This window comes from Brachyhypopomus gauderio, chromosome 9 (genome assembly GCF_052324685.1).
Source record: "Brachyhypopomus gauderio isolate BG-103 chromosome 9, BGAUD_0.2, whole genome shotgun sequence".
NCBI classification, from domain to species: domain Eukaryota; kingdom Metazoa; phylum Chordata; class Actinopteri; order Gymnotiformes; family Hypopomidae; genus Brachyhypopomus; species Brachyhypopomus gauderio.
Window position 1 is genome coordinate 5,823,707 of NC_135219.1, and position 24,758 is coordinate 5,848,464.

The 24,758-nt window shown below is 42.9% G+C and overlaps 1 protein-coding gene across 4 annotated transcripts; it reads left to right on the forward strand.

Annotated features, from left to right (window-relative positions):
* The first annotated feature begins 1,077 nt into the window (after positions 1 to 1,077).
* On the forward strand, positions 1,078 to 22,004 carry adgrg11 (adhesion G protein-coupled receptor G11). 4 transcript variants are annotated; one of them, XM_077016620.1, is made up of 17 exons: positions 1,078 to 1,407; positions 3,353 to 3,469; positions 3,711 to 3,806; positions 3,894 to 3,959; positions 5,040 to 5,171; positions 8,340 to 8,465; positions 8,589 to 8,736; positions 8,867 to 9,029; positions 9,838 to 9,972; positions 10,241 to 10,351; positions 10,723 to 10,762; positions 14,104 to 14,207; positions 14,847 to 14,965; positions 15,060 to 15,325; positions 15,487 to 15,577; positions 20,624 to 20,931; positions 21,400 to 22,004. In XM_077016620.1, the coding sequence occupies exons 2-17, from the start codon at positions 3,391 to 3,393 to the stop codon at positions 21,522 to 21,524; spliced, it is 2,109 nt and encodes a 702-aa protein (XP_076872735.1). In that variant the 5' UTR covers positions 1,078 to 1,407; positions 3,353 to 3,390; the 3' UTR covers positions 21,525 to 22,004. The 4 variants fall into 4 exon arrangements, with proteins under 4 accessions (XP_076872735.1, XP_076872737.1, XP_076872734.1 ...); XM_077016622.1 differs by lacking the exons at positions 1,078 to 1,407; positions 5,040 to 5,171 and adding exons at positions 1,740 to 1,822; positions 4,977 to 5,003; XM_077016619.1 differs by lacking the exon at positions 1,078 to 1,407 and adding an exon at positions 1,740 to 1,822.
* Positions 22,005 to 24,758: the final 2,754 nt, after the last annotated feature.

A 24,758-nucleotide genomic window follows, 5' to 3' on the forward strand; every position in this document is an offset into this window, starting at 1 on the left:
CTGCTGCACATCCTGCCCATCACGGTTTCTCTGTCTGGCTAATCTGTACAGATCATTTTCCCCTTCTTTAGTGTCCAAATTCTCATACAGCTTGCTATATGCCTTCTCTTTAGCTTCTGCCACTGCTCTCTTTGCCTTATGACACATCTCCCAATTCTTTTTAGCCAACCTCTTTCCTCTCAAACTTTCCTGAACTTCCTCATTCCACCATCATGACTCCTTGTCTATGTTCCTCTGTCCTGAGGTCACACCAAGTACCTTCCTAGCCACATCCCTCACTACATTTGAAGTCTCATCCCAGGTTTCCAGAACACCACCACCATTACCCAGTACCTGCCTCACCTCATCCCTGTATTTTACACCACAGTCCTGATCCTTAAACTTCCACCACCTGATCTTAGGTTCCGCTCTCACTCTCTTCCTCTTCTTCACCTCCAAAACCATCCTACATATCACCATCCTATGCTGTTTAGCTACACTCTTCCCTGGTAACACCAGATTTTGTCTCCTACAGAGGATATAGTCGACCTGTGTGCATGTTCCCCCACTCTTATATGTTATGTGCTCTTTCTTTTTCTTAAAGTAAGTGTTAACTACAGCCATCTTTATCCTTTTAGCAAAATCTACCACCATTTGTCCTTCCATGTTCCTTTCTTTAACACCATATCTACCCAACACCTCCTCATCACCACTGTTCCCTCCACCAACATGTCCATATAAATCTGCTCCAATAACCACTCTCTCTTCTTTAGGAACCTGCAAAACAACTGCATCTAACTCTCTCCAGAGTTCTTCTTTCTCCTCCACATCACAACCAACCTGAGGAGCATAAGCACTGATGACATTCATCATCACCCCATCAATCTCTAACTTTACACAGATCACCCTGTCACTTACTCGCTTTACCTCCACTACACTCTTACTAAACTCATCCTTCAGGATTACCCCTACTCCATTTCTCTTCCTGTCTACATCATGATAGAATAATTTGAAGCCACCACCAATGCTCCTGGTCTTGCTCCCCTTCCACTTGGTCTCCTGTACACACAGTAGGCTATATCTATCTTCCTCCTCTCCATCGCATCAACTAGCTCTCTCCCTTTACCTGTCATAGTGCCCACATTCAACGTACCAACTTTAACCTCCACCTTCCTGCTCTGCCTCCACTCCTTCAGCTTCAGAACCCTCTTCCCCCCTCTCCTCCTCCTCCTTGTCCCAACAGTAGTCCAAATTCCGCTAATGCCCTGTTGGACAACAGCACCAGTGGCGGTCGTTGTTAACCCGGGCCTCAACCGATCCGGTATGGAATTTCTATTTTTGATCCGCATCATTTGATTTGGCGCAGTTTTTACACTGGATGCCCTTCCTGACGCAACCCTCCCTATTTACCGGCATTAAAATACACAGGTATGTGCACCCTAGTGGCAAGGTTACATGAACTCATAGTTAGTAATGATAATAATAATACATTTTATTTATAATGCACTTTATTTCAAAGAAATCTCAAATGTTTAGTTCTGTGTTTCAAAGTCTGGTTGAGTAATATTAAGTAATTTTCTGTATGTTACGTACAATAACACATGTTGTCAATAATAATACATTTTGAGTAACATGAAATCTTGAACAGCTCCTCTGTGTGAAAATTTGCATGAAAGAAGATATACAAATTAACCAGGCATGAGAAACAGAGACAACGGTGTGTTGGTCTACTAGAGAAAGGTCATATGATACTAATTGCTCACTAAGGTAAACCACACTGAATCTACACACCTGTACTACTGTACAGGCAATAAGCACAGAGGGACCAACTTCAGCTAACCAAGTAAGAGACCAATTCATGTAAAAATGTACTCACACATATCTAGGACCTGCAACTATTTTTTAATTGACTTAATATCAGTAAATTCATAAATGTCTTTTAAAAGCAAGACTCAGATCAAGTTTCAGAAATACATTTTGGTCATTCATCATGTGTCTTTGAAAACTATATCTAGGACCTGCAACTATTTTTTAATTGACTTAATATCAGTAAATTCATAAATGTCTTTTAAAAGCAAGACTCAGATCAAGTTTCAGAAATACATTTTGGTCATTCATCATGTGTCTTTGAAAACTCTTTGGCTTGCTCATTAAGGGTGATTAGGTTATCTTTGGCTCATTTATTGAGGGTCATTAGGACCAGGTCAGCTTGCTTATTAAGGGACAAGACCTGGTTCCTGTACAACTGCTTTAAGAAAAATAGCACTTAAAAAAAAGCTATTTAAAAGTACAAAATAAAAAACATTTTATAAAAATGAATGTATTTTCTACCAATGTATTTTAAAAACATCTATCTGGATCTACTTATTGTATATGGAAATATACAATAAATCTCTCGTTACCAACCGGGCTGTTGAAGTAGAGCTGTTACATGTTTAACCTAGCACCTTCGTTTGTCTTTTTCTAATATATTAATGGTGTAGTTTGATTGTCTGGGACAGTACAATTAATGTGAAATTTACAAAAATGCAAGTGAGTTTATGTTCATTTATGTTGCCAGTTCAGAATTTATCGTAATATATTAAGCAAAAGTAAAAGAATAGGAATAGGATTTTATAACAGATGTGTACTAACAGATTTCTACGTACAAAGATCTTTCTTAGAACATTTGCCTATAGAATATCAATGCCTGCACTGAGGAATCCAGGAATTTTGTAGTCTTTTTCATGCAGAATGAACTCTTCATGCATTTCAATAGATTATGTTTGCTTAGACAAAGCTGGTGTACTGTGTAAGCAAATATGCAAAACATGCAAATAACCCCAACCTATTGGATAACAGCATTACACTGAAAAATACAAATAATTGCAAGACATATTTCAACACATGATCATATTGTTTAAATGTAAATGTTTATCAAAGAAACCCAAGTGATTCATTTGTAACACTTCCTCATAGCTGGACCTCTAACCTAAATTCTGCAGGTTGGCAGATTTAAACAGCTCAGGGAAGTTTCGCTCTAGCATCAAGGATGCAGCTAACAAAACACTACATACACTAGATATAGTAGTAGTAGACATGGAAATCAATGATCACACGAGCGTATGTGCCAAGCAGCAGGCCTTTTTAGGCCTACAGTCACGTACGTTACATACTCAAAATAAATTATATATGTTACGTACGTTTACACACTATGATTTAAAAGTCCTATGACAATAACACTGGCTATAAGTTGCTGTCTATTCCTCTGGCTTTGTGGTTGCATATACTTTGCATTCTGTCTCTGTGACTGAAGGTAAACAGGAAAACAATGAGCATTACTGAATGTAATATGAAACCTGACCCTTAAGGTAGTCTTAAATGATCATTACAGAGTTCTCTGTTCTCTGGCTGGGTATCGGTGAACTCAAGATGAGCTGGAAGCCTGCTATAAAGTTTGGAATATGCAGTTTTCTGATGATTATGGCGACCATCTGGATATTTCCTCCAGGTACTTCTGATCCCTACACCACAGTATATTATTCTTATACAATACATCCATGTACAGATTTACACACTATTCTCATAATGGTACAAACCTGAAGATGTGCAGGTCATAATCCATGAAATTCCTTGACATTCCTATACATTTCCTTAAAAAAAAAATTTAAATGTTATCTTGAAAACAGCATTAGGTGAACAGTTTGATTAACAGTCTGTGCTCTTCAAAATGTATGTTCTATTCTATTAAGGCCTTCTTTGCGAAGGGTGTCGTCACGTAAGTGGATGTGAACAGGTGTTTTTGATGGATGGTGGCTATACAGGATACTTGCCTAAAAATTTCTGTTGTAAGTCATGGAGTTGCAATTTAATGGTATATTTTGGCAACTCGCTGGTACATTTGAACTGAAATTTCTGTTTGTTTCTTTCTACAGCAGTGAAAGTGTTAGATCAAAGCTGCTTTTTGTCATTTGACACAAATCAAAGGGATAATAATACAGGTGAGTTTGCCCAAATTTCATGGCCTCTTGGTATACCTGACCACTTCCACAGAGAAGTGCTTGAGGTGCAGCTGTTGAAAGCATCACATGTAAAACACTGAAGACACCTCTAAGTAAGTGAGGTGCATTAAAACCATAGATAAAACAGCTGTATGTAAAAGAATGTAGTCCCACACAAAAATGTTTCCACCATTGTTTCCACCAAGAAGAGCATGACATAATAAAACTTGGTGGAAACAAAATCCCTAAAACATCCCCATTTAGGGCAGTCATGGCCTGGTGGTAGGGAACTGGTCTTGTGACCGGAGGGTCGTGGGTTCGATTCCCAGATCTGAGGCCATGACTGAGGTGCCCTTGAGCAAGGCACCTAACCCCAACTGCTACCCGTGTGCCGGGCTAGAGCTGCCCACCGCTCTGGGCACATGTGATCTACAGCCCCCTAGTAATCACTAGTGTGTGTGTTCTAACTGCACAGATGGATAAAAAGCAGAGGACAAATTTCGATTGCGGTGAAAAAATCACAATTGACAAAATATGGCACATTTACATTTAGATATGTTTCACTGTTTCTCTTGCATGGTTTTGCATATTGTGTTGACTATTATACTGTATTACATTACATTAACATATATAATGCAATTAAAGCCATTAAATATATTGCACTTATTAAAGTAGACAGTGACTTCATGGCTGTCACGATATAGCCCCAGACCCTTCCCTTTGGGAGTTTGTTTATGTCATCTTCATTTAGTTATGCCCATATGTGTACTTCCGTGGGTGTGGGTTTGTGTGAGTGTGTTCATTGGTCTCACCTGTGACTCGTCTCGTTATCACTCGGAGCTAGTGTTGTTCGTCTATTTAATGTGCGTTTACGCAGTGTCCCGTGCTCGTCTTTGTCTCGGTCTGAGACTGCTTCGTGCATGTTGTGTGTTAATGCTGTGGGCGTTTGCGCTACTGACATAGCACATGCTAATAAACATTTGTGTGTGAATCTGCAACACGTCTCCGCATCCTCAGCATCTCTCCCACGTAGCAATAGAAAAGGTAAGTGACAATTTGTTTGCTATTATCTATTCTCAGGCTGTACATATAAAGACATTGGTTTGTGGTTATTAAAAAACAACACAATTTACTCGATCAACATAACCAGAGAAAAACCAAGACCGACGTCATTAATCTTTTTGAATGGTACATGCAACAACACCTTGCAAGGTAATAACAATATTGTACCATTATCATAATTTGATTATTCCTTAAAGCTGTTTAAATTGAAAATAGTGCTCTACATGATTACTGGTACCATAAATGCAAACATACTACAAAGTTTTCAGTCCCGTGTTTATCAATGTCATGGACATAGAAATGCAGGAGAAAAGGAAGCCAAGATCTCCATCTGAAGAGTTTAATGAAAGCAATAAAACAAAACCTGAGGAAAGTCAATATAATGACAATGACTGACAGCCATACAAACACAAAATAAATTAAATATAGAGCAGCACAATAACATAATGAGAATAAGGCATAAACATCACCTCAGTGGGGTGTGGTATAAAATCACAATACATGTACAACACCACGGTGATGGCAAAGCAAGGAGGAGGGGGGGATGACCCAGTGGGCACCATGCCCCCCTGGGCACAGAGAGCACTGTACCACCCAGAACATGGATGACACTATGACTCTCAGGCCCTAGATCTTGAAGCACAACAAGTGAATGCCCCTCTGATGCAATGTCCAACTAAAGAGTTTATTGAATGTAAAAAAAAAAAAACAAAACCAAACAGAAAGAACAAAAGAGTGCCAATGTAATGACAATGACTGACATGGAGCAATGATGTAACATGATGTAACAAAATACAGGGTATAAGCACACGAGATAGCAAGGGAACTAAACCACATACAGGTTATAACACTAAAGAGGGGCAGGGTTACAAATGAATAGACTTAACAACCGAAATGACAACACTGAGCACATGGAACACAAAAACATAAGACATAATAGACAGGTGGGAGTGGGATCGTGAGGGACAGGTGGGAGCGGGGTCGTGAGAGACGGGTGGGAGCGGGGTCGTGAGAGACGGGTGGAAGCGGGGTCGTGAGAGACGGCCGTCGTGATGGACTGTAACTCGGGGTGTACAGACCGGTACACACTGCGTAAGAAAATTAAGGGAGAATTGAGCCCAAATGCCGTTAGAAACCAATAGGGATAAATGTTTATCACTAGGACTGTGTGTATTAAATAAACACACGCGAACATACAAAGCACCAACAGAAAAACAACCAACAGAAAACAACGTGGAATACTCAACATGTGAAAAGGCAAAACTCAACCATATAGACACGGGAGTAAAATAATAAAGGTAACAGAAAGAACGCCGAAAAAACTCACCGCGTAAAACGAAACTAAGGACACCAAGGGAAGTCACTGACAGCAGGCGAACGCCGCAACAAAACAAAAACCCTTCCCAAAATAAGAGTAACTGACAGGAAGAGATAAGGCTGGAGGAAAACTTGAGATGGTCCAGAAGTGGTGCAGGAGGTAGACACTTGAATAAGTAAAAGTAAAAGGTTGAGGAGAGAGAAAGAGAAAGTAAGGTGGCAAGACACCTTCACATAGGTATGCAACTTAGAGAATGAGAGACAGGGAGAGGGGCTGAGAGCGTTATGACAAGACCAAAACTAATCAGCAGTGATCCGTTTCACCAAGCTTCCTTAAGAAGCCCTGGAAAAAACGGATCACCGCTGACTGCGCCCAGAGAGTCTGGGACTGACTCGGGTGCCTCTTGTGGAGGTAGAAGGTATGGCATCCGAGCCAGCCCTGACATAGACAGGTGGGAGCATGGGGTCATGATGGACGGGCGGTGTCGTGAGGGACGGGTCATGACGGGTGGGAACGGGGGTCGTGATAGACGGGTGGGAGCGGGGTCGTGAGAGACGGGTGGGAGCGGGGTCGTGAGAGACGGGTGGGAGCGGGGTCGTGAGAGACGGGTGGGAGCGGGGTCGTGAGGGACGGGTGGGAGCGGGGTCGTGAGGGACGGGTCATGACGGGTGGGAACGGGGGTCATGACAGACAGGTGGGAGCGGGGTTGTGATAGACAGGTGGGAGCGGGGTCGTGATAGACGGGTGGGAGCGGGGTCGTGATAGACAGGTGGGAGCGGGGTCGTGAGAGACGGGTGGGAGCGGGGTCGTGAGGGACGGGTCATGACGGGTGGGAACGGGGGTCATGACAGACAGGTGGGAGCGGGGTTGTGATAGACAGGTGGGAGCGGGGTCGTGATAGACGGGTGGGAGCGGGGTCGTGATAGACGGGTGGGAGCGGGGTCGTGATAGACAGGTGGGAGCGGGGTCGTGATAGACAGGTGGGAGCGGGGTCGTGATAGACGGGTGGGAGCGGGGTCGTGAGAGACGGGTGGGAGCGGGGTCGTCAGAGACGGGTGGGAGCGGGGTCGTGAGAGACGGGTGGGAGCGGGGTCGTGAGAGACGGGTGGGAGCGGGGTGGTGATAGACGGGTGGGAGCGGGGTCGTGAGAGACGGGTGGGAGCGGGGTCGTGAGAGACGGGTGGGAGCGGGGTCGTGAGAGACGGGTGGGAGCGGGGTCGTCAGAGACGGGTGGGAGCGGGGTCGTGAGAGACGGGTGGGAGCGGGGTCAATCATGACACTGACAGTCATACTAACACAAAACAGCTTTTAAGGAACAGTGACATAATGGGACTCAGGTGATGCTGTGAATGAGGCACACACACCACCTGAGTGAGGCATAGTATAAAACCAAAATACAGACAAAGATACAAACATAAACAAACGCCATATGCAACACCTTCTAACAGAGGCTACTAGTTTGGGGGTACTGTCAGTCAATTGCTTTCTATACTGAATATTAAACTAAAACCAAAAACATTTTCTGATGCTGATTCCAATTTTGCATACATGAGAAGAACCCAGAACCCTGAGAGGTCTTCATTGCCTAGTTTTGGTCACCCTGTCTACACATGCCAGCGACCCCACAGAACAGCACAGTGTTTGGAATACATGATTACAGCAAAACCAGAACACATGATTACAGAAGGAGCAAAACACAAATAACAGGAAACAGGCAGCAAAACGTATACACAACATACAAATGTACACACACAAACATAACATGAACGCAAAAAACTTAGACACAGGCTTAATGGAACAACAAGACAGGGACAACAAGGACTAATAAGACACAGGCGATAATATTAGGGGTGTAGAAAACAAAACAAAAGGGTAAACGAAAACTGAATCACCAGTTGCAGTGGGAATGTCACCATAGCTTTTCTAAATGTACAAATTGTACCTGTGATAAACCATATTAATTAATTATTTTCTTTTCTAAATCACTCAAAACAATTCAGGGTGGATTAAGAATGAAAAATTTTCCAGATGCACAGATAGAACACCTACAGTGCACCCAGATTGTAATATCAAATGTCTGAATCCCAATGACATTTGCCAGCATACCATGTATAAACCTTGTACAGGTAAAAATGCCTTCTTTATGGAGACAGTGAATGTCATATCATCTACCCCAGAAATGTTTAGCTTGCAGCTGGTCTCATTAATTTCACTGTTTGTTTTTGCATGTTTGTGAGTGCCAATTGCAGATAACAGTAATGATGACAACATCGTGTTGGGTGATTCAAAGACAGAACTTAAATGCTTTAAATGCGGCACCCCATTTCAAGAACCAGAAGGACAGATCAACTTAAATATTCACATAACTCCTCAAGACAACAAAACTATTAACATGGTGTAAGAAAATGTTATATATGAGCAGAAAACTATTAAATTCTCTTATGACAATGAAGAATTATAATTTGCTCTCTCTCACCCTCTCCCTCCCTCCCTCCCTCCCTCCCTCTCTTTCTCTCTGTTATTTTAGTGCTGCTATGGCAAATTTGACCACCACTGTTTTGGCACTTATGGGGAACCGCTCAACAATGTCTGTGTCCTTACCAGATGCACAGGGTATTTTTGTGAAACCAAAAACACCCCAAAAGCCTGACACAGTCTCATTTGCCTACTCCAATGTCACCAATCTTAGTGTAGGTACAGGAGAGGCGGAATGCAGTCTTTGCATAATAGTGCACACATATGTATAAAAGTAATTACATGCTAAAACCCCATATTCACTATCTATATGCACTCTTCATTGCCTTACTGGATTAAAAACGGGCCTCATACAACCATCTCGTGAAGATGGGAATGACCAAGCTGCATCACCCCATATGTATCTCTTACATTACTAGCACTGTATTCAAAACATGTATTTATTTGAATGAATTACCTTGCTATTTGTTATACTATGTTAACTCTTTAAGGGTCAGTTTGTGACCACCTTTGTAGGTCAGATTAACAGCATCACTGATACACATACCCATGTCATCCTCTACCATACCCACATCATCCTCTACCATACCCACGTCATCCTCTACCATACCCACGTCATCCTCTAACGTACCCACATCATCCTCTACCATACCCACGTCATCCTCTACCATACCCACGTCATCCTCTAACGTACCCACATCATCCTCTACCATACCCATGTCATCCTCTACCATACCCACATCACCCTCTACCATACCCACGTCATCCTCTAACGTACCCACATCAGTGTCGCTGCTGTCTTGACAATCCAAATCATATCTGCTTAGCAGTGAGTTTGTGGTCTGCACCTGACCAGGAATTAACCAGGTTGAAATTGGCTAACAATTTTTTGCAGTGCAACAGATAGCCTACACTTTTTTAATGCTTAATTGTATGTGTAGAAGGTTCCAGTGAGTACAGGTGCCAAAATTATTGCCAGTTTTGTCAACTTCTAAAATTCCAGAAATACTGTCATTTTTACAGATTATCCAAGATGAGACTCAGATTGGAACTTTTCCCAGGACGATCTCAGTACCGAAGGAGGCTTTTGAGAAATCACTTAAGCAAAACAGCACCACTTTATTTGTTTCTGTGTTCCTATTTACAAAATTTATCCAGGTACAAATATATTTTTCCAGTTATTTGTCAGATAAAAATATAGAATATTAATGCTGTGCCCTATATTCTACCCTGACATTCATGAGCTTTGTGGTTTTCTGGGCTTTGAATAAATTAGTTAATAAACAAACAAATATTATACAATCCAGGCAGTTATAAAAAATGTGTTAATAATTCCTTGCAGTATCATGAAACTGCAGTTACTAAACTGCTGAAAGTGAAACAATTTCCACTACACACTTTCTCTCTCTCAATCCCGCTATCTAAGGATGAAAAACACAGCACAGTTTTAGATAATGAAGTGTATTCCATTGAGATGGGAGCAGACATAAACAACCTCATGGACACAATTAACTTAACCTTCAGGAATATTGACACGGTAATTCAAAACCTCCATTCTAATAATACACTCATCACAACAAGAATATTATATCTACCCAGTAATAACATGCACAGCTGTCATTAATAAGATGAGAGTCAGTAATAATATACAGATCTGTCAGTAATAACATGCGAGTATAAATGCAGTCTGTAGATGCCCAGGTTACAGTGTTGTATTTATTTGCATTGCATTTGTTTCTGCAATGTGAAAATTACCAACACTGTTATGCTGCTTATTCAGCTTTTTTTCATTTTCATTTTCCACTTTGCACCAAGAAGTATTATGTTCTTTTGTCAGACACCTATTGAAAGCAATTTTTATCGAATAACTTAATTACCTAAAATTTTACGTTTTACTTTTCTCTGCAGAATGGAGTTGTTCCTTTTTGTCACTCTTGGAATGGATCAGGTAATGTTATCTCACCTGTGCTAGTCTCAAGGCCAAAAGTTACATATGAATGACTTCTATCATAATAATAATAATAATAATAATAATAATAATGCATTTTTAAAAATAAAAATAATGATGCCTAATTATATAGCACTTTTCAACATCCAAAATCTCAGTTATTAGGATTGTAAAATATTGCAATAATAATTTTTATAGTAATAATATATATTAATTGTCACGTTGAGGACCCCGGCCCCTCCCTTTTGGGCGTGTGTTTACGTAGTCTACGTGCATCGTCTGCGTCTGTGGATATTCCGTGGTGATAGCTATGTCATGTGATAATCCGTCTCACCTGTGAATTGTCTCGTAATCACATGGGGTTAATGTGGTTTGTCTATTTAATGTGCGCTCGCGCAGTGTCCTGTGCTCGTCGTTGTCTAGAGTCTACACGTTTCTGTGTAAAGTGTCAGATGTTCCTCGTGCGCTATTGCGCAATCTATGTGTTATACATTAAAAGTGACGTCTCTGCAAGGATTCTGTGTCTCGTCCTTCGCTCCACCCCGATCGTCACAGAACGACGAGCCATTTGAGACACCTAGTAAGCATGCCGGGCTACACCACCCGGCCGAAGAAGGGTCAACGCCACAGCAAGCGGCATCACCGGGCTGCTTCCTCACCCCTGCGCCGCGAAGTCACGCCGACACAGGAAGAATTGGAGCAGGACCCGGTGTGCGCAGCCCAGCTGTCTGCGGCGCGGACGTGCAGAAGCCCCGAGATGGCGGAGATGTTCCGCGAGGGTGCGGTAAGGATTTGGAGGCATAGACATTCCTCTCCTTCCCGCGCCCTCTCGCCTCCGAGGGCAAGCGCATTCGAGATCAGCGCCACGGACTCCACCCCGGAGACACCCCGGGGAGGACTCCGAAGAGGAGGAAGAAGAGAAATACCCTCCGTCCGTTTACTCTGCTCCCACGGTGGACTATGTTGGGGAGGGGGAGGAAGAAGAGGAATACCCTCCGTCCATATACTCCGCTCCTACCATTGACTATGGTGGGGAAGGGGAGGAGGAGGAGTACCCTCCCTCCGTCTACGACGAAACCACCGTAGACTACGGTGAGGAGGAGGAGGAGCCGGAATCGGAGGAGGAGGACTACCTTCCCCCGCCTGTGGGTCTCTCTCCCGAGGTACAGGAGTTCGACAGGTCCACCGTGGACTACGGTGCGGAGGACTATTCCCCGTCAGTGGTTTCAGGGGTGTACGATAGTGACCCCTACACGCAGGATGAGGAGGAGAGCCTTCCCTCCTCCGCGGGAACTGTCAAAGGGAGGAGCACTCCTGGGGAGACCGCGTCCTCCGGACCTTCCAGGGCCAGCCCCATGGACTATTCCCGGGGTGAGAGCCCGGCTCAGTCCATGGAAGGGGTTCTGGAGGGCGAGGAGGAGCCGATGGACTATGGGGAGGAGCTCCCTCGCGCTGCGTCTGGCAGGCCCGCCAGCTACGCTGCCTCGGACACGTCCGCCAGCTACGCGGCACCCGACGCGTCCGCCCGCCGCGCTGCGCCTGGTGGGGGGTTTGCGGCAGGGGCAGGAAGGGGACTGCCCAACGCAGCGCCAGCAGCACCAGATCTATCTCCCCTACTCGCTCTCCTCCTGGCGCGCAGCCTGGCGCCCATGTCGTGTGTGTGTGTTCCCGTGTTTGTCAGTCTTCCCCTTTGTGTACCAAACCCGTTTTTCCCTCTTGTGCCACTGTGTGTGAACGTGCCTGTGTGTGTGTTTGTGAATATGCCGTTTAATGTGTTTAACGTCTTTTCCCCCGTCTTCCCAGGGAGGGTGTGCTAGGCGATTCGTGATGGACGCTCCGCCAAGGGCAGTCACCTCCCAAACGCAGGACTGAGCACGTCGGATCCGCTCATCGTCGTGGGTTCGGGGCACTCGGTCCTGTTGGCACCCCGGGACGGGTAGTGCCCTTGGAGGGGGCGTCTGTCACGTTGAGGACCCCGGCCCCTCCCTTTTGGGCGTGTGTTTACGTAGTCTACGTGCATCGTCTGCGTCTGTGGATATTCCGTGGTGATAGCTATGTCATGTGATAATCCGTCTCACCTGTGAATCGTCTCGTAATCACATGGGGTTAATGTGGTTTGTCTATTTAATGTGCGCTCGCGCAGTGTCCTGTGCTCGTCGTTGTCTAGAGTCTACACGTTTCTGTGTAAAGTGTCAGATGTTCCTCGTGCGCTATTGCGCAATCTATGTGTTATACATTAAAAGTGACGTCTCTGCAAGGATTCTGTATCTCGTCCTTCGCTCCACCCCGATCGTCACATTAATGCAGTGGGGAACCGTCAGGGCCCTCTACGCCCTCTCAGAGGGCCTAAATATTCTTAAAACATAAATATATATAATAAAATTTATCCAATTTTATTTTATCTACTTACAGTTTGACAATCGACATCGAAACAATTACAAAAATATAAGCAAATAAAATATTCCACCGTATCTATTCAATCTGTGTTGGAAGGTGAGGGGTTAAGTTAAGTGGAAGCCTGTGAGCCTGTGTCTCCCCCTATCAGGATTGTGATGCCTCCGCAGAATGGTGGTGATTGGTGGGCCCACTGTTCATTTACAGAGGGCCTGGCATATTATTCAGCGCAATACCAGTTTCAAATGACAGCAAAATTGACCAATCATATCTTCCCTCTTAGTGGGCGGGCTTAACTGTATGATAATTTCCGCCCACTGTGGCGATGCTAGCTGTCGTTACCGTACCACCGCTAGCTAGTTTCGATTCATTCCTTTGATGCCCTCGTGCGCGTTGTTTACATATTCCGCTCCCGAGGAACACAGAGCTGTGAACCTTATTTTGTTGGAACCTTATTTTGCTTAAGAAGTTATCTAGTACAGATATTATTGTTTATTGTGTTTCTAAAGATGTACTGTCGTCTCAATTTTTTTCTTTATTGCAGTTAATTGAGTTCACTTTGACTTTGAGAGCAAACAAAAAATTTTCGGGGGGGGGGGGGGGGGGGGGGGGGGGGGGGGGGATGGGAGCGGGCCCAGGTTTAATGGTCACGGTTCGCTACTGTATTAATGACACAATCATAAAACTAAATCTAAAAAAACTAAAACTAAATAAAATATTTGTTAAAATCAATGAACCAGTAACCTAAGCTTAATCCTAAACAAGAATGTTTTCAGTTAGATTTACATTCTAAAACTCCAAACAGATGACATTCCTCGTTTTTTTCTAGATCATTTTTGAAATATTTCAAAGAAAAACATATTTTCCACAGAAATGCATAAACTGCCAATAATTTGTAACCAAATTTATATCCAGTTGGCTTATGTAAAAATTACTGTTGTCACCAGGTTCCCAGCCAAACTGGATTACTGAAGGGTGCAATACGACTACTGTAAATGGCAGTGTAACCTGTGAATGCCAGCACTTGACCTTCTTTGCCTTGCTGATGGTGGTGAGATTCTCTTTCAGTACTCTCTTATTGACCACTACCCCACCCACAGAGATTTTCCCTCAGTGACTACTATCCGCACCCAGGAAGATTTTCCCTCAATGACCACTATCTTTCCTGTGACCTTGAACACCACCCACAGAGATCACTCCTCAGTTACCAGTAACTCTATGCACATTTTCCTTCAGTTCCAGCCATTGCCTAACACACCTTTTCCAATGGATCATTTCCCAACATATCTGTTCCAACTTATCATAATCCAAAACACCACCTCCATCTAATTGTAGCACAACAAACTGGTCATAAGCCAACATAACGAATTACTAACTAAGTAATTAATTAATTAATTACTAACTAAGACCTTGTATAAGTTAGATCAGGCAAAGGGCAGTAAGGTTTGGAAATACATCCTGCCTGCAGGAAGACAGGACTTCATAGGTGTTAGAGATGATCACAGACCCATGTGTATATTCAACTGAAAACTCTGATTATGTAATAAGCCTCATGCACTAATTTGAACTTGGGCAAAAATTTTAAAACCTTTTCTGATCCAGAAAGCATGCCATGCTTGCAGGGGACCATTGCTAGATTGGACATAAAAGAAGCACAGGAGATGTTAAAATGGTTATGGTGTTTCTACAGCCCAATCCTGCAAACATAAGCAGCTCAGACTTCAACAACCTCACCTACATCACCTCCATTGGCTGCGGGGTCTCCCTCTTCTTCCTCTGTGTGGCCCTCTTCATGCACTTCCTGCTTAGGTACAGTGTGAACAAAAAGAAGAAAGAAAACAAAATGAATATGTTAACATTACAAACTGGAGTTTGGATAAATGTCTTCAATGTCTCTCCACAGTCAGGCCCGATCCAGTGATTCACTCCATATCCTCATACACCTGTTTGTGGCCCTGTCTCTGTTGAACCTGACCTTTCTGACCAACACGTATGTGGCAAACACGTATAACAAGATAAGCTGTAAGCTCATGGCAGGTTTCATGCACTACTGCTTGCTGGCCAGCTTCACATGGTTCGGTCTGGAGGCTCTGCACATCTGTCTGCAACTAACCAAAAACACGGCAACTATCAAACACTACCTCACCAAGATCTGCATCGCTGGCTGGGGTGAGTTCTGGAATTAAACAATGATTAGTGCTCACAGCAGAGCAATGTGAGCATTACAGTATGAATCTCTATAAATGCTGTTTGAGAACACTTGTAGACTGCTGACACCAGTTTTTATGTATTACTAATGTAATTTAATCTTTGACTTTGGTGTTCATTAGTGTCTCCTGCCATTACTGTGGCTGTCCTTTTCTGTGTGGGGAAATATGATGAACTGGTCTTATACACTGATACAGGAAATGTGGCGAGAATGTAAGTAAGCACAGTCTTTCTTATGCTTTCACACCCTAGTCCAAGGGCTTCCAACCACTGGTGATCGATCGCTTTATATATTAGGCGCAGCAGAGAGGAAACTTGTCCAAACTGTGTCCATTTGACCCCCCCCCCCCCCCCCCCCCCCCCGCAAATAAACATATATTAATTAATGTGTCCGTTCCACAACCCCCCCCCCCTCCCCTCACCACCAACTCTGCCCTTTATCAACGAAAGTGCCTTTTTGAAACTTCGGTTTAAAAAAAAATTTATTAACATTTTACTGTGGTCGGTTTAAAATGATCTTTTGAAAACCTGAGCGATTAAAAACAATGCCCTGAAATGAGCTACCACCTCGCACACACACCCGACCTCTCTCTTCCTTTAACACACCAGATGCGCTGCAGCAGCAGTTCAGTTCAGCGAGTGGAAGGAAGCGTCTTCAGCACAGCACACACGCTCACCGATAGACTTCTTCTCCCGTCCCCACCAGCCAGATCACATACACATCAAGTCAAATCGTACCGTTTGCCCTCAACGTGAAATCATTTTCTTGTGCTGTAAAATGTCTCATACAGCACCAAACTACTAAGCATTTTTAGCCGACTGGTCACCTGATAAACTAGTCGCTCTAGCCCAAATCAATGATAGATAACATGAGGACGACCACATACAAATAATTAAGGTAGAGTTTGCAAATCTATGTGTTAAGCTGAACGTTTTGTTAGACAACATAAATTAACACATTCGTTTGTGAAAGAAGAAACGGGAAGTTCCCCATTACCTGTGAAAAATGCCCATCTGCATTCGTGTAATGAAAACACTCAGTAGCCTATAACTCCTCCTACTTTTTGGTCTTTTTACTGTCTTAATTGTAGGCCTTTATTATAGATTTACTAATTGCAAAATATATGCAACAAGGCCTGCAGACAGTGGAGGGTAAACAGAAGTTAACTGAAGGTCTTAACAATGACTGTGTGTAGTTAATATTGGATATGAATTTTATCAGTTGGCGGTGTGACTTTTTTCCATTGAAAACTCACGTTTAGAGAATGTTAAAAATAAAAGTCAAATTTCATTCAACATGTGCTTGTAATTTTTTTTTATTTATAATGAAGTTCGCTAAAAAAGTGCCCCCCCTCCCCCCGAGCACTTGCCCCCCAAAATGTCTGTGCACGCCACTGGTTGTAGGTAATGTGACATGATTCTCAACCCAAAGTAAAGTTTAATGCCAAACGCTTCAGCGACATTTCAACAACTATTAGCTGTCATTCAACACAGCTAACTGCTGCCAATCGTTGCTACACCCCTTTAAGTGTCATTAAATAACTTATAAATCCGTTCGTCGTAAAGAAAGCTATTCGGATATTAACGTTAACAGACCTTATATAATTGACCCAACCCAACTGACAAAAATATTAATTATTTTAGATAGAGGTGTCAATTCCAGGTTCAGAGATTAAAAGTCCTCACCAGCATTTTGCTCAGGCTTCCTGGATTGTGAGGACTTTTAATATCTGAACCTGGAATTGACACCACTAATTTTAAATGAATGTTTATCGTCTGCGCCGTTCATATTCAAATAGAAAGGGCGGAGTAAAATGTTGTACTGCAGGCAGCCACAAGAGGGCATCAGATACATCGTGCCTTCATTCATAACCTGCTGCTGTCCAGTCCACTTCACGTGTACTAGCTGTAGGTTTTCGTTGGGATTTCACTGGTGTTTTTTCTTTCGTTTTGGTTTATGCTTGGTTTTCAGAGATACGGTGGCCAGTTCACTTGGTCCAATCTAAGTTTTTAACAATTTATTCACGATAGAAAAAACGATAGAACCGTTTTACTCAGACAAGTACTAGCCTAACTAGCTTGCTAATCTGCCAGCTACCTTTTTCAGGTGACTGTACTATGCTAGACCTAAAATAGTGTCCAGGTTTGTTAGTGTATACATATATTACTATAATTGTATATAATACTATTATATGTATGTATATATATATATATATATATATATATATATATATATATATATATATATTTTTTTTTTTTTTTTTTTTTCATCTTAATATTTGGTACAGTGGCTTTTGTTTGCAATTACAGAGGTCAAACGTTTCCTGTAGTTTTTCACCAGGTTCGCACACACTGCAGCAGGGATGTTGGCCCATTCCTCCACACAGATCTCCAGATCAGTCAGGTTTCTGGGCTGTCGCTGAGAAAAACGGAGTTTGAGCTCCCTCCAAAGATTTTCTATAAGGTTTAGGTCTGGAGACTGACAATCCTGGCTGTGTGCTTTGGGTCATTGTCATGTTGAAAAACCCAGTCACGACCCATTTTTAGTGCTCTAACTGAGGCAAGGAGGTTGTTCCCCAAAATCTCACAAAACATGGCCCCGGTCATCCTCTCCCTAATACAGTGCAGTCGTCCTGTCCCATGTGCAGACAAACACTCCCAAAGCATGATGCTTCTACCCCCATGCTTCACAGTAGGGATTGTGTTTTTGGGATGGTACTCATCATTCTTTGTCCTCCAAACACGGTGAGTGGAATTAAGACCAAAAAGTTCTATTTTGGTCTTATCTGACCACAGAACTGTCTCCCATGACTCCTCTAGATCATTCAAATGGTCATGGGCGAACTTAAGACGGGCCTGGACGTGTGCTGATTTAAGCAGGGGAACCTTCCATGCCATGCATTATTTTAAACTATGACTTCTTGGTGTATTACCCACAGTAACCTTGGAAACAGTGATGTCAGCTCTCTTCAGGCCATTGACCAGCTCCTCCAGTGTAGTTCTGGGCTGAATCCTCACCTTTCTTAGGATCATTGCTACCCCATGAGCCCCAGTTTGCATGGAGCCCTAGTTTGGGGGAGATTGACAGTCATGTTTAGCTTCTTCCATTTTCTAATAATAATAAGATAAATAAAGTTTATCTTTTTTCACCAAGCTGCTTGGCAATTGCCCCGTAGACCTTTCCAGCCGAAAATTGTGGAGGTCTACAATTTTGTCTCTGGTATCTTTGGACAGCTCTTTGGTCTTAAGCCATGTTAGTAGTTGAAGTCTTACTAGTTGTGTGGGATGGACAGGTGTCTTTATGCAGGTCACAACCTCAAACAGGTGATTCTAATTTAGAATAAGTGGAGGTGGACTTTTTAGAGGCGGACTAACAGGTCTGTGAGGGCCAGAATTTTTGCTGACTGGCAGGTGTTCAAATACTTATTCGCAGCAGTAACACACAAAAAAATGATTAAAAAATCATACATTGTGGATTTTTTTTTCATTATGTCTCAATTTCATACCCCTCCCAATTTCTAAGTGGGAGAACTTGCAAAGTTGCAGGGTGTTCAAATACTTATTTTTCTCATTGTATATAAAAGAAAAGTAACATATCCAAAATCTAATAATAGTACACTGCAGTTAACTACATGGAATGTCAAAGCTCAACTGATTTTTTCTGTTTGGTATGTTTAGTGATGATACTTTGCTATAAGTTTTTATACAACAGTTTTCATGTAGGCCTGTCACGATAACAAAATTTTCAGAACAATATATTGTCCCAGAAATTATTGCGATAAACGATAATATTGTCATTTTAAAGTGCCATTATAAAATTTTTTCTTGCTTCTGGGCTCCCCAAAGGAGCTTTAAGACAATGTGCCACAATAATAATATAGTAGCATAATAATACAATTACACCAGTTGGCAGTAATGTATTGTAAAGCTCATGTATGGGTTCATATTTGAGCTTGACCACATATCTGTAGTGGCAGAGTAAAATGAGATGTCTAATCTCCTTCAGAACACGTGACTTCATTATATAAGGTTGGAATGGCAGTTTGGGAGATAAAGGTTTTCTTTGGCAGTTCATACTGCATGTTAAATCTTTTTCAGCATGTTTATAAATGTTTTCTGACTGTATTTAACGGCAGCATCTCTTTGGCTATATAGCGAGTTAAGTCTGGTTTAAGCCTGGTTTAAACTTGACGCATCGCGAGCCGAGCGAGGGTCTGCGCGGCGAAAATTACGTAATCGCGGTGGCCTCGCGCACTGTCGATTCGCGAGGTCCTGCGCCTCTCGAATTTTGTAACTTCGCGCTCGCGCGCCGCAGCGCAATGAACAAAGTCATGTTTGCGGAGTTCATATTCGGGCTATGCGGAGTTTAATTCATAAAGCATTTGTACGTCACTTTAAAGGTCCATTTCAATATTTCCCAGCACGTTAAACTTAATTAAGTTAAATATTTATACATATACTCGAAATAATTCGCTTTTTATCACATCATTTAAGGGTTGTTTATTTTCAAAACGCCCAATCTTAGAACGTCTTCACGTTCTCTCATGTTTCATCCTGGAATTACAAGAGGCTCGTATTTGTTAACTGTTCAGTCAGTCAGATATTTATTGTGAAACGAAGTAGTTACAATTTCAAGTATTTTCAAGTACTTTAGCCTAAATTCCAGCACTTTTCAAACCTGAAACACAAAGAAACATTAAAATTCGTCAGGTAAATGTTCCTTCCACTGTTTTTGAGGCGATTTCCTTTATACTACCACATATCGTTTCGAACAACGCTTTCACCGTTCGCGGAGGTTCGCGCGAGGTGAGCGGAGTCGCGCGCTACGGTCACTATAATAAACAACCATTAAATAATGTGATAAAAAGCGAATTATTTCGAGTCCCATTAGCCTTCACGAGCTAACACATCTCCACCTGTGTGCGTGGAGGCACTGTTATTGACGTTATTGAAATCTAACGTAGTTGCGGTTTATTCTCATGTAAACAAATTTGAGCGGAAACCCAATGGTCAATTATCGACATCAGCAAAAATGATCGCGGTTAAAAAAATTATCGTACGATAAGTCGATAATGTAATTATCGCGACAGGCCTATTTTCATGTTTTGGTATTCTGTTCTGTGTCTGTTCATCTTACAGTATATGACATCCTTCTATACCATGCTGTCTGCTTGTAAATTCAGAGCTGAATTGCTGTTGCTTTATTAGCTCTCCTGTTGCAGTCTTACCCAGCATGCTCTCTGATTTCTGCTCCTACAGGTGCTGGATCGTAGACTCAATCACCCAGTATGTGGTGAACATTGGCTTCTACTCTGTCATCTTCCTTTTCACCCTGATGACCTTCACCTTCATGCTGCGCTGGCTCTGCCTGGCGAGGAGGTTTCGTGGGGCAAGTACCCAAGGCAACGTTGGCTCGGGTCAGAGCAGCAGCATCGGGACGTCTGATGCCCTGACTGTCATGGGTCTGTGCAGCATGTTCGGACTCACCTGGGGCTTCGCCTTCTTCGCCTATGGTGCCCTGCGCCTCCCGGCTTACTACATCTTCACTGTCCTCAACTCTTGCCAAGGTGGGGCAGAGAAATATGTCAAATTATTTCTACCTTCATCTCGGAAGGAATATTGTTCAACAAACTGTAATAGCTAGTGAATGTATATACATTTAGGGCATTTAGCAGACACTCTTAGCCAGAGCAACTTGCAAAGTGCACATTAGTGGGCTGTGGTACCCCTAACCCAGTGCTAGAGGAGGAGTTAGGGTTAAGTGCCTTGCTCAAGGGCACTTCAGTCATGGCCTAGGGCACAACCCTCCAATCACAAGATCAGTTCCATAACCACCACCCCCTGTATAGCAAAATACATATAGTATAGCTTGTTCATTGGAAAAAACAATGTTTGTTTACATGTTGTTGGGAACTGCTGGATGTACATGATTTATAATGTCTGGGTTGGGTGATGATACCAGTGGTGTGGGCAAAGGTCTACCCAGTCCTTCAGTGAGTTGTAATCTCATTCAAGCCATTTTTGTTTCTTTTCAGGATTCTTTCTGTTCATTTATTACTACTGTTCCAGCAAGCTTGTGGGGGAAGAGGGGCTACAATCAGGACAAACAGAATCCACCACCACTGTGGAAAACCCTTACGCGAAGCCAAAAATATTTTGAACCCAGCCAGAATTCACATTCACATACAAGATTAGGCCAGATATCAAGTACCGTAATTTTATGTCTTCAGAAGTCAGCACCCACAAGCTCTATTTATGGGGCTGTTTCAGCGTCTGGTAAGAGTTGCAGAGCTGTGTAGGCATGTTGACCCGCAAGAAGAACAGACAGGTTGTTTCCTATCACGTCAGTCTTCAGAACATTGCACATAAACAGGTTTCACCTCACGCTACTTCAGAGCACTTTCCATAAAGCTTTCCAAAGCTGGTGAAGGACTTTTATCTGATACGTCCTGTTTCTCTGGAAACTTTTTTTGTTCTCTGGAAACAATTGAAGTACACTGCGGTCACTCTTCGTCTATATATTTCATATAGGCTATATTTTTCATTCTTATGATTTGTCTATGTAAATTATATTTAAATAGACTGTGTAAACTATTCTAAATGAAAGCTTAATGTATCTGTCTAAGTTTTAAATAAAATGCTTCACACTGGCTTTCGCTTACTTTCACACCAGAACATCACTGCTATATGGTCTACCATCCTCAAATGAGGCTCCTCTAATATTTTGACTACGGGGTGTTTTGGAGATCAGCGACTCCACCAACACTGCCATCATGCTACATCAACTGTATCACGTTGAATTAAAGGGTATTTACAGTATATATCACCGAAGACAACGTTTTATCTAGCATTCAGCTAAATTTATCGTCTGTTAGCGGCACAAAAATACATATGGTTAAAAAAACAGGACTACAGGCGGAGGAGCCTAAAGCCTGGTTTATACTTTCGCGAGTGACTGTAGCGCGCGGCTCCGCCCACCTCGCGCGACCCTGCGCGAGCGGTGTAGGCGTTTATACTTTCGCGAACGTCGCGAGCGTCGCTGCAGTGTTCTCCGAAACGATAGGTGGCGATAGGTGGCAGTGGAGAATAAAAAACCCCTGCAAAACCGGGGAAAGAACATTTTTACTTGGCCAGAGACCGTATATATACACATCAGGCATCAAACGTAAATATGGCTTTGCAGTGTTGTCCGAAACGATACGTTAACAAATACGAGCCTCTTGTAATTCCAGGGCGAAACATGAGAGAACGTGAAGACGTTAGACGTCTGGGCGTTTTGAAAATAAACAACCATTAAATAATGTGATAAAAAAGCGAATTATTTCGATTCATTTCGAGTATATGTATAAATATTTAACTTAATTAAGTTTAACGTGCTGGGAAATATTGAAATGGACCTTTAAAGTGACGTACAAGTGCTTTAATTCCACCTTGTATAGGTGTATAAACCCGGCAAACATGACTTTGTCCATCGCGCTGAAGCGCGGCGCGCGCGCGAAGTTACAAAATTCGGGAGGTGCACGACCTCGCGCCGCGACAGCGCGCGAGGCCCTCGCGCACGGGCGGAGCCACCGCGATTACGTCATTTTCGCCGCGCGGACCCTCGCGCCGCTCGCGGCGCGTCGAGTATAAACCAGGCTTAAAGCCTGGTTTAAGCCTGGTTTATACTTTCGCGAGCGACCGTAGCGCGCGACTCCGCCCACCTCGCGCGACCCTGCGCGAGCGGTGTAGGCGTTTATACTTTCGCGAACGTCGCGAGCGTCGCTGCAGTGTTCTCCGAAACGATAGGTGGCGATAGGTGGCAGTGGAGAATAAAAAACCCTTGCAAAACCGGTGAAAGAACATTTTTACCTGACCAGAGACCGTATATATACACACCAGGCATCAAACATAAATATGGCTTTGCAATGTTGTCCGAAATGATATGTGGTAGTATAAAGAAACACCCCTCAAAAAAAGGGGAATGAACATTTACCTGACGCATTTTGATGTTGCTTTGTGTTTCAGGTTTGAAAAGTGGTGGAATTTAGGCTAAAGTACATTAAAATGTTGAAATTACGTTAACAAATACGAGCCTCTTGTAATTCCAGGACGAAACATGAGAGAACGTGAAGACGTTAAGATTGGGCGTTTTGAAAATAAACAACCATTAAATAATGTGATAAAAAGCGAATTATTTCGAGTATATATATTAATATTTAACTTAATTATGTTTATCGTGCTGGAAAATATTTAAATGGGCCTTGAAAGTGCCGTACAAGTGCTTTAATTCCACCTTGTATAGGTGTATGAACTCTGCAAACATGACTTTGTTGATCGCGCTGAAGCGCGGCGCGCGCGCGAAGTTACAAAATTCGGGAGGTGCACGACCTCGCGCCGCGACAGCGCGCGATGCCCTCGCGCACGGGCGGAGCCTCCGCGATTACGTCATTTTCGCCGCGCGGACCCTCGCGCCGCTCGCGGCGCGTCGAGTATAAACCAGGCTTTATACTCGACGCGCCGCGAGCGGCGCGAGGGTCCGCGCGGCGAAAATGACGTAATCGCTGTGGCTCCGCCCGTGCGCGAGGGCCTCGCGCGCTGTCGCGGCGCGAGGTCGTGCACCTCTCGAATTTTGTAACTTCGCGCGCGCGCCGCGCTTCAGCGCGATGGACAAAGTCATGTTTGCCGGGTTCATACACCTATACAAGGTGGAATTAAAGCACTTGTACGTCACTTTAAAGGTCCATTTCAATATTTCCCAGCACGTTAAACTTAATTAATTTAAATATTTATACATATACTCGAAATGAATCGAAATAATTCGCTTTTTTATCACATTATTTAATGGTTGTTTATTTTCAAAACGCCCAATCTTAACGTCTTCACGTTCTCTCATGTTTCGTCCTGGAATTACAAGAGGCTCGTATTTGTTAACGTAATTTCAACATTTTAATGTACTTTAGCCTAAATTCCAGCACTTTTCAAACCTGAAACACAAAGCAACATTAAAATGCGTCAGGTAAATGTTCATTCCCTTTTTTTTGAGGGGTGTTTCTTTATACTACCACATATAGTTTCGGACAACATTTCAAAGTCATATTTATGTTTGATGCCTGGTGTATATATACGGTCTCTGGTCAGGTAAAATGTTCTTTCACCGGTTTTGCAGGGGTTTTTTATTCTCCACTGCCACCTATCGCCACCTATCGTTTCGGAGAACACTGCAGCGACGTTCGCGAAAGTATAAACGTCTACACTATGGAAGAAAAATAGTTCCATCGGATTTTGAATTCGTATTTGAAGCACTGAATTTGTTTGCCCTTGAATTTGAAGCTCTGAATTTTTTTTGCACTGAAATTATGCATCTGAATTTTGTTGCCTTTGAATTTAATGCTTATTAAAATACAATGAAAAA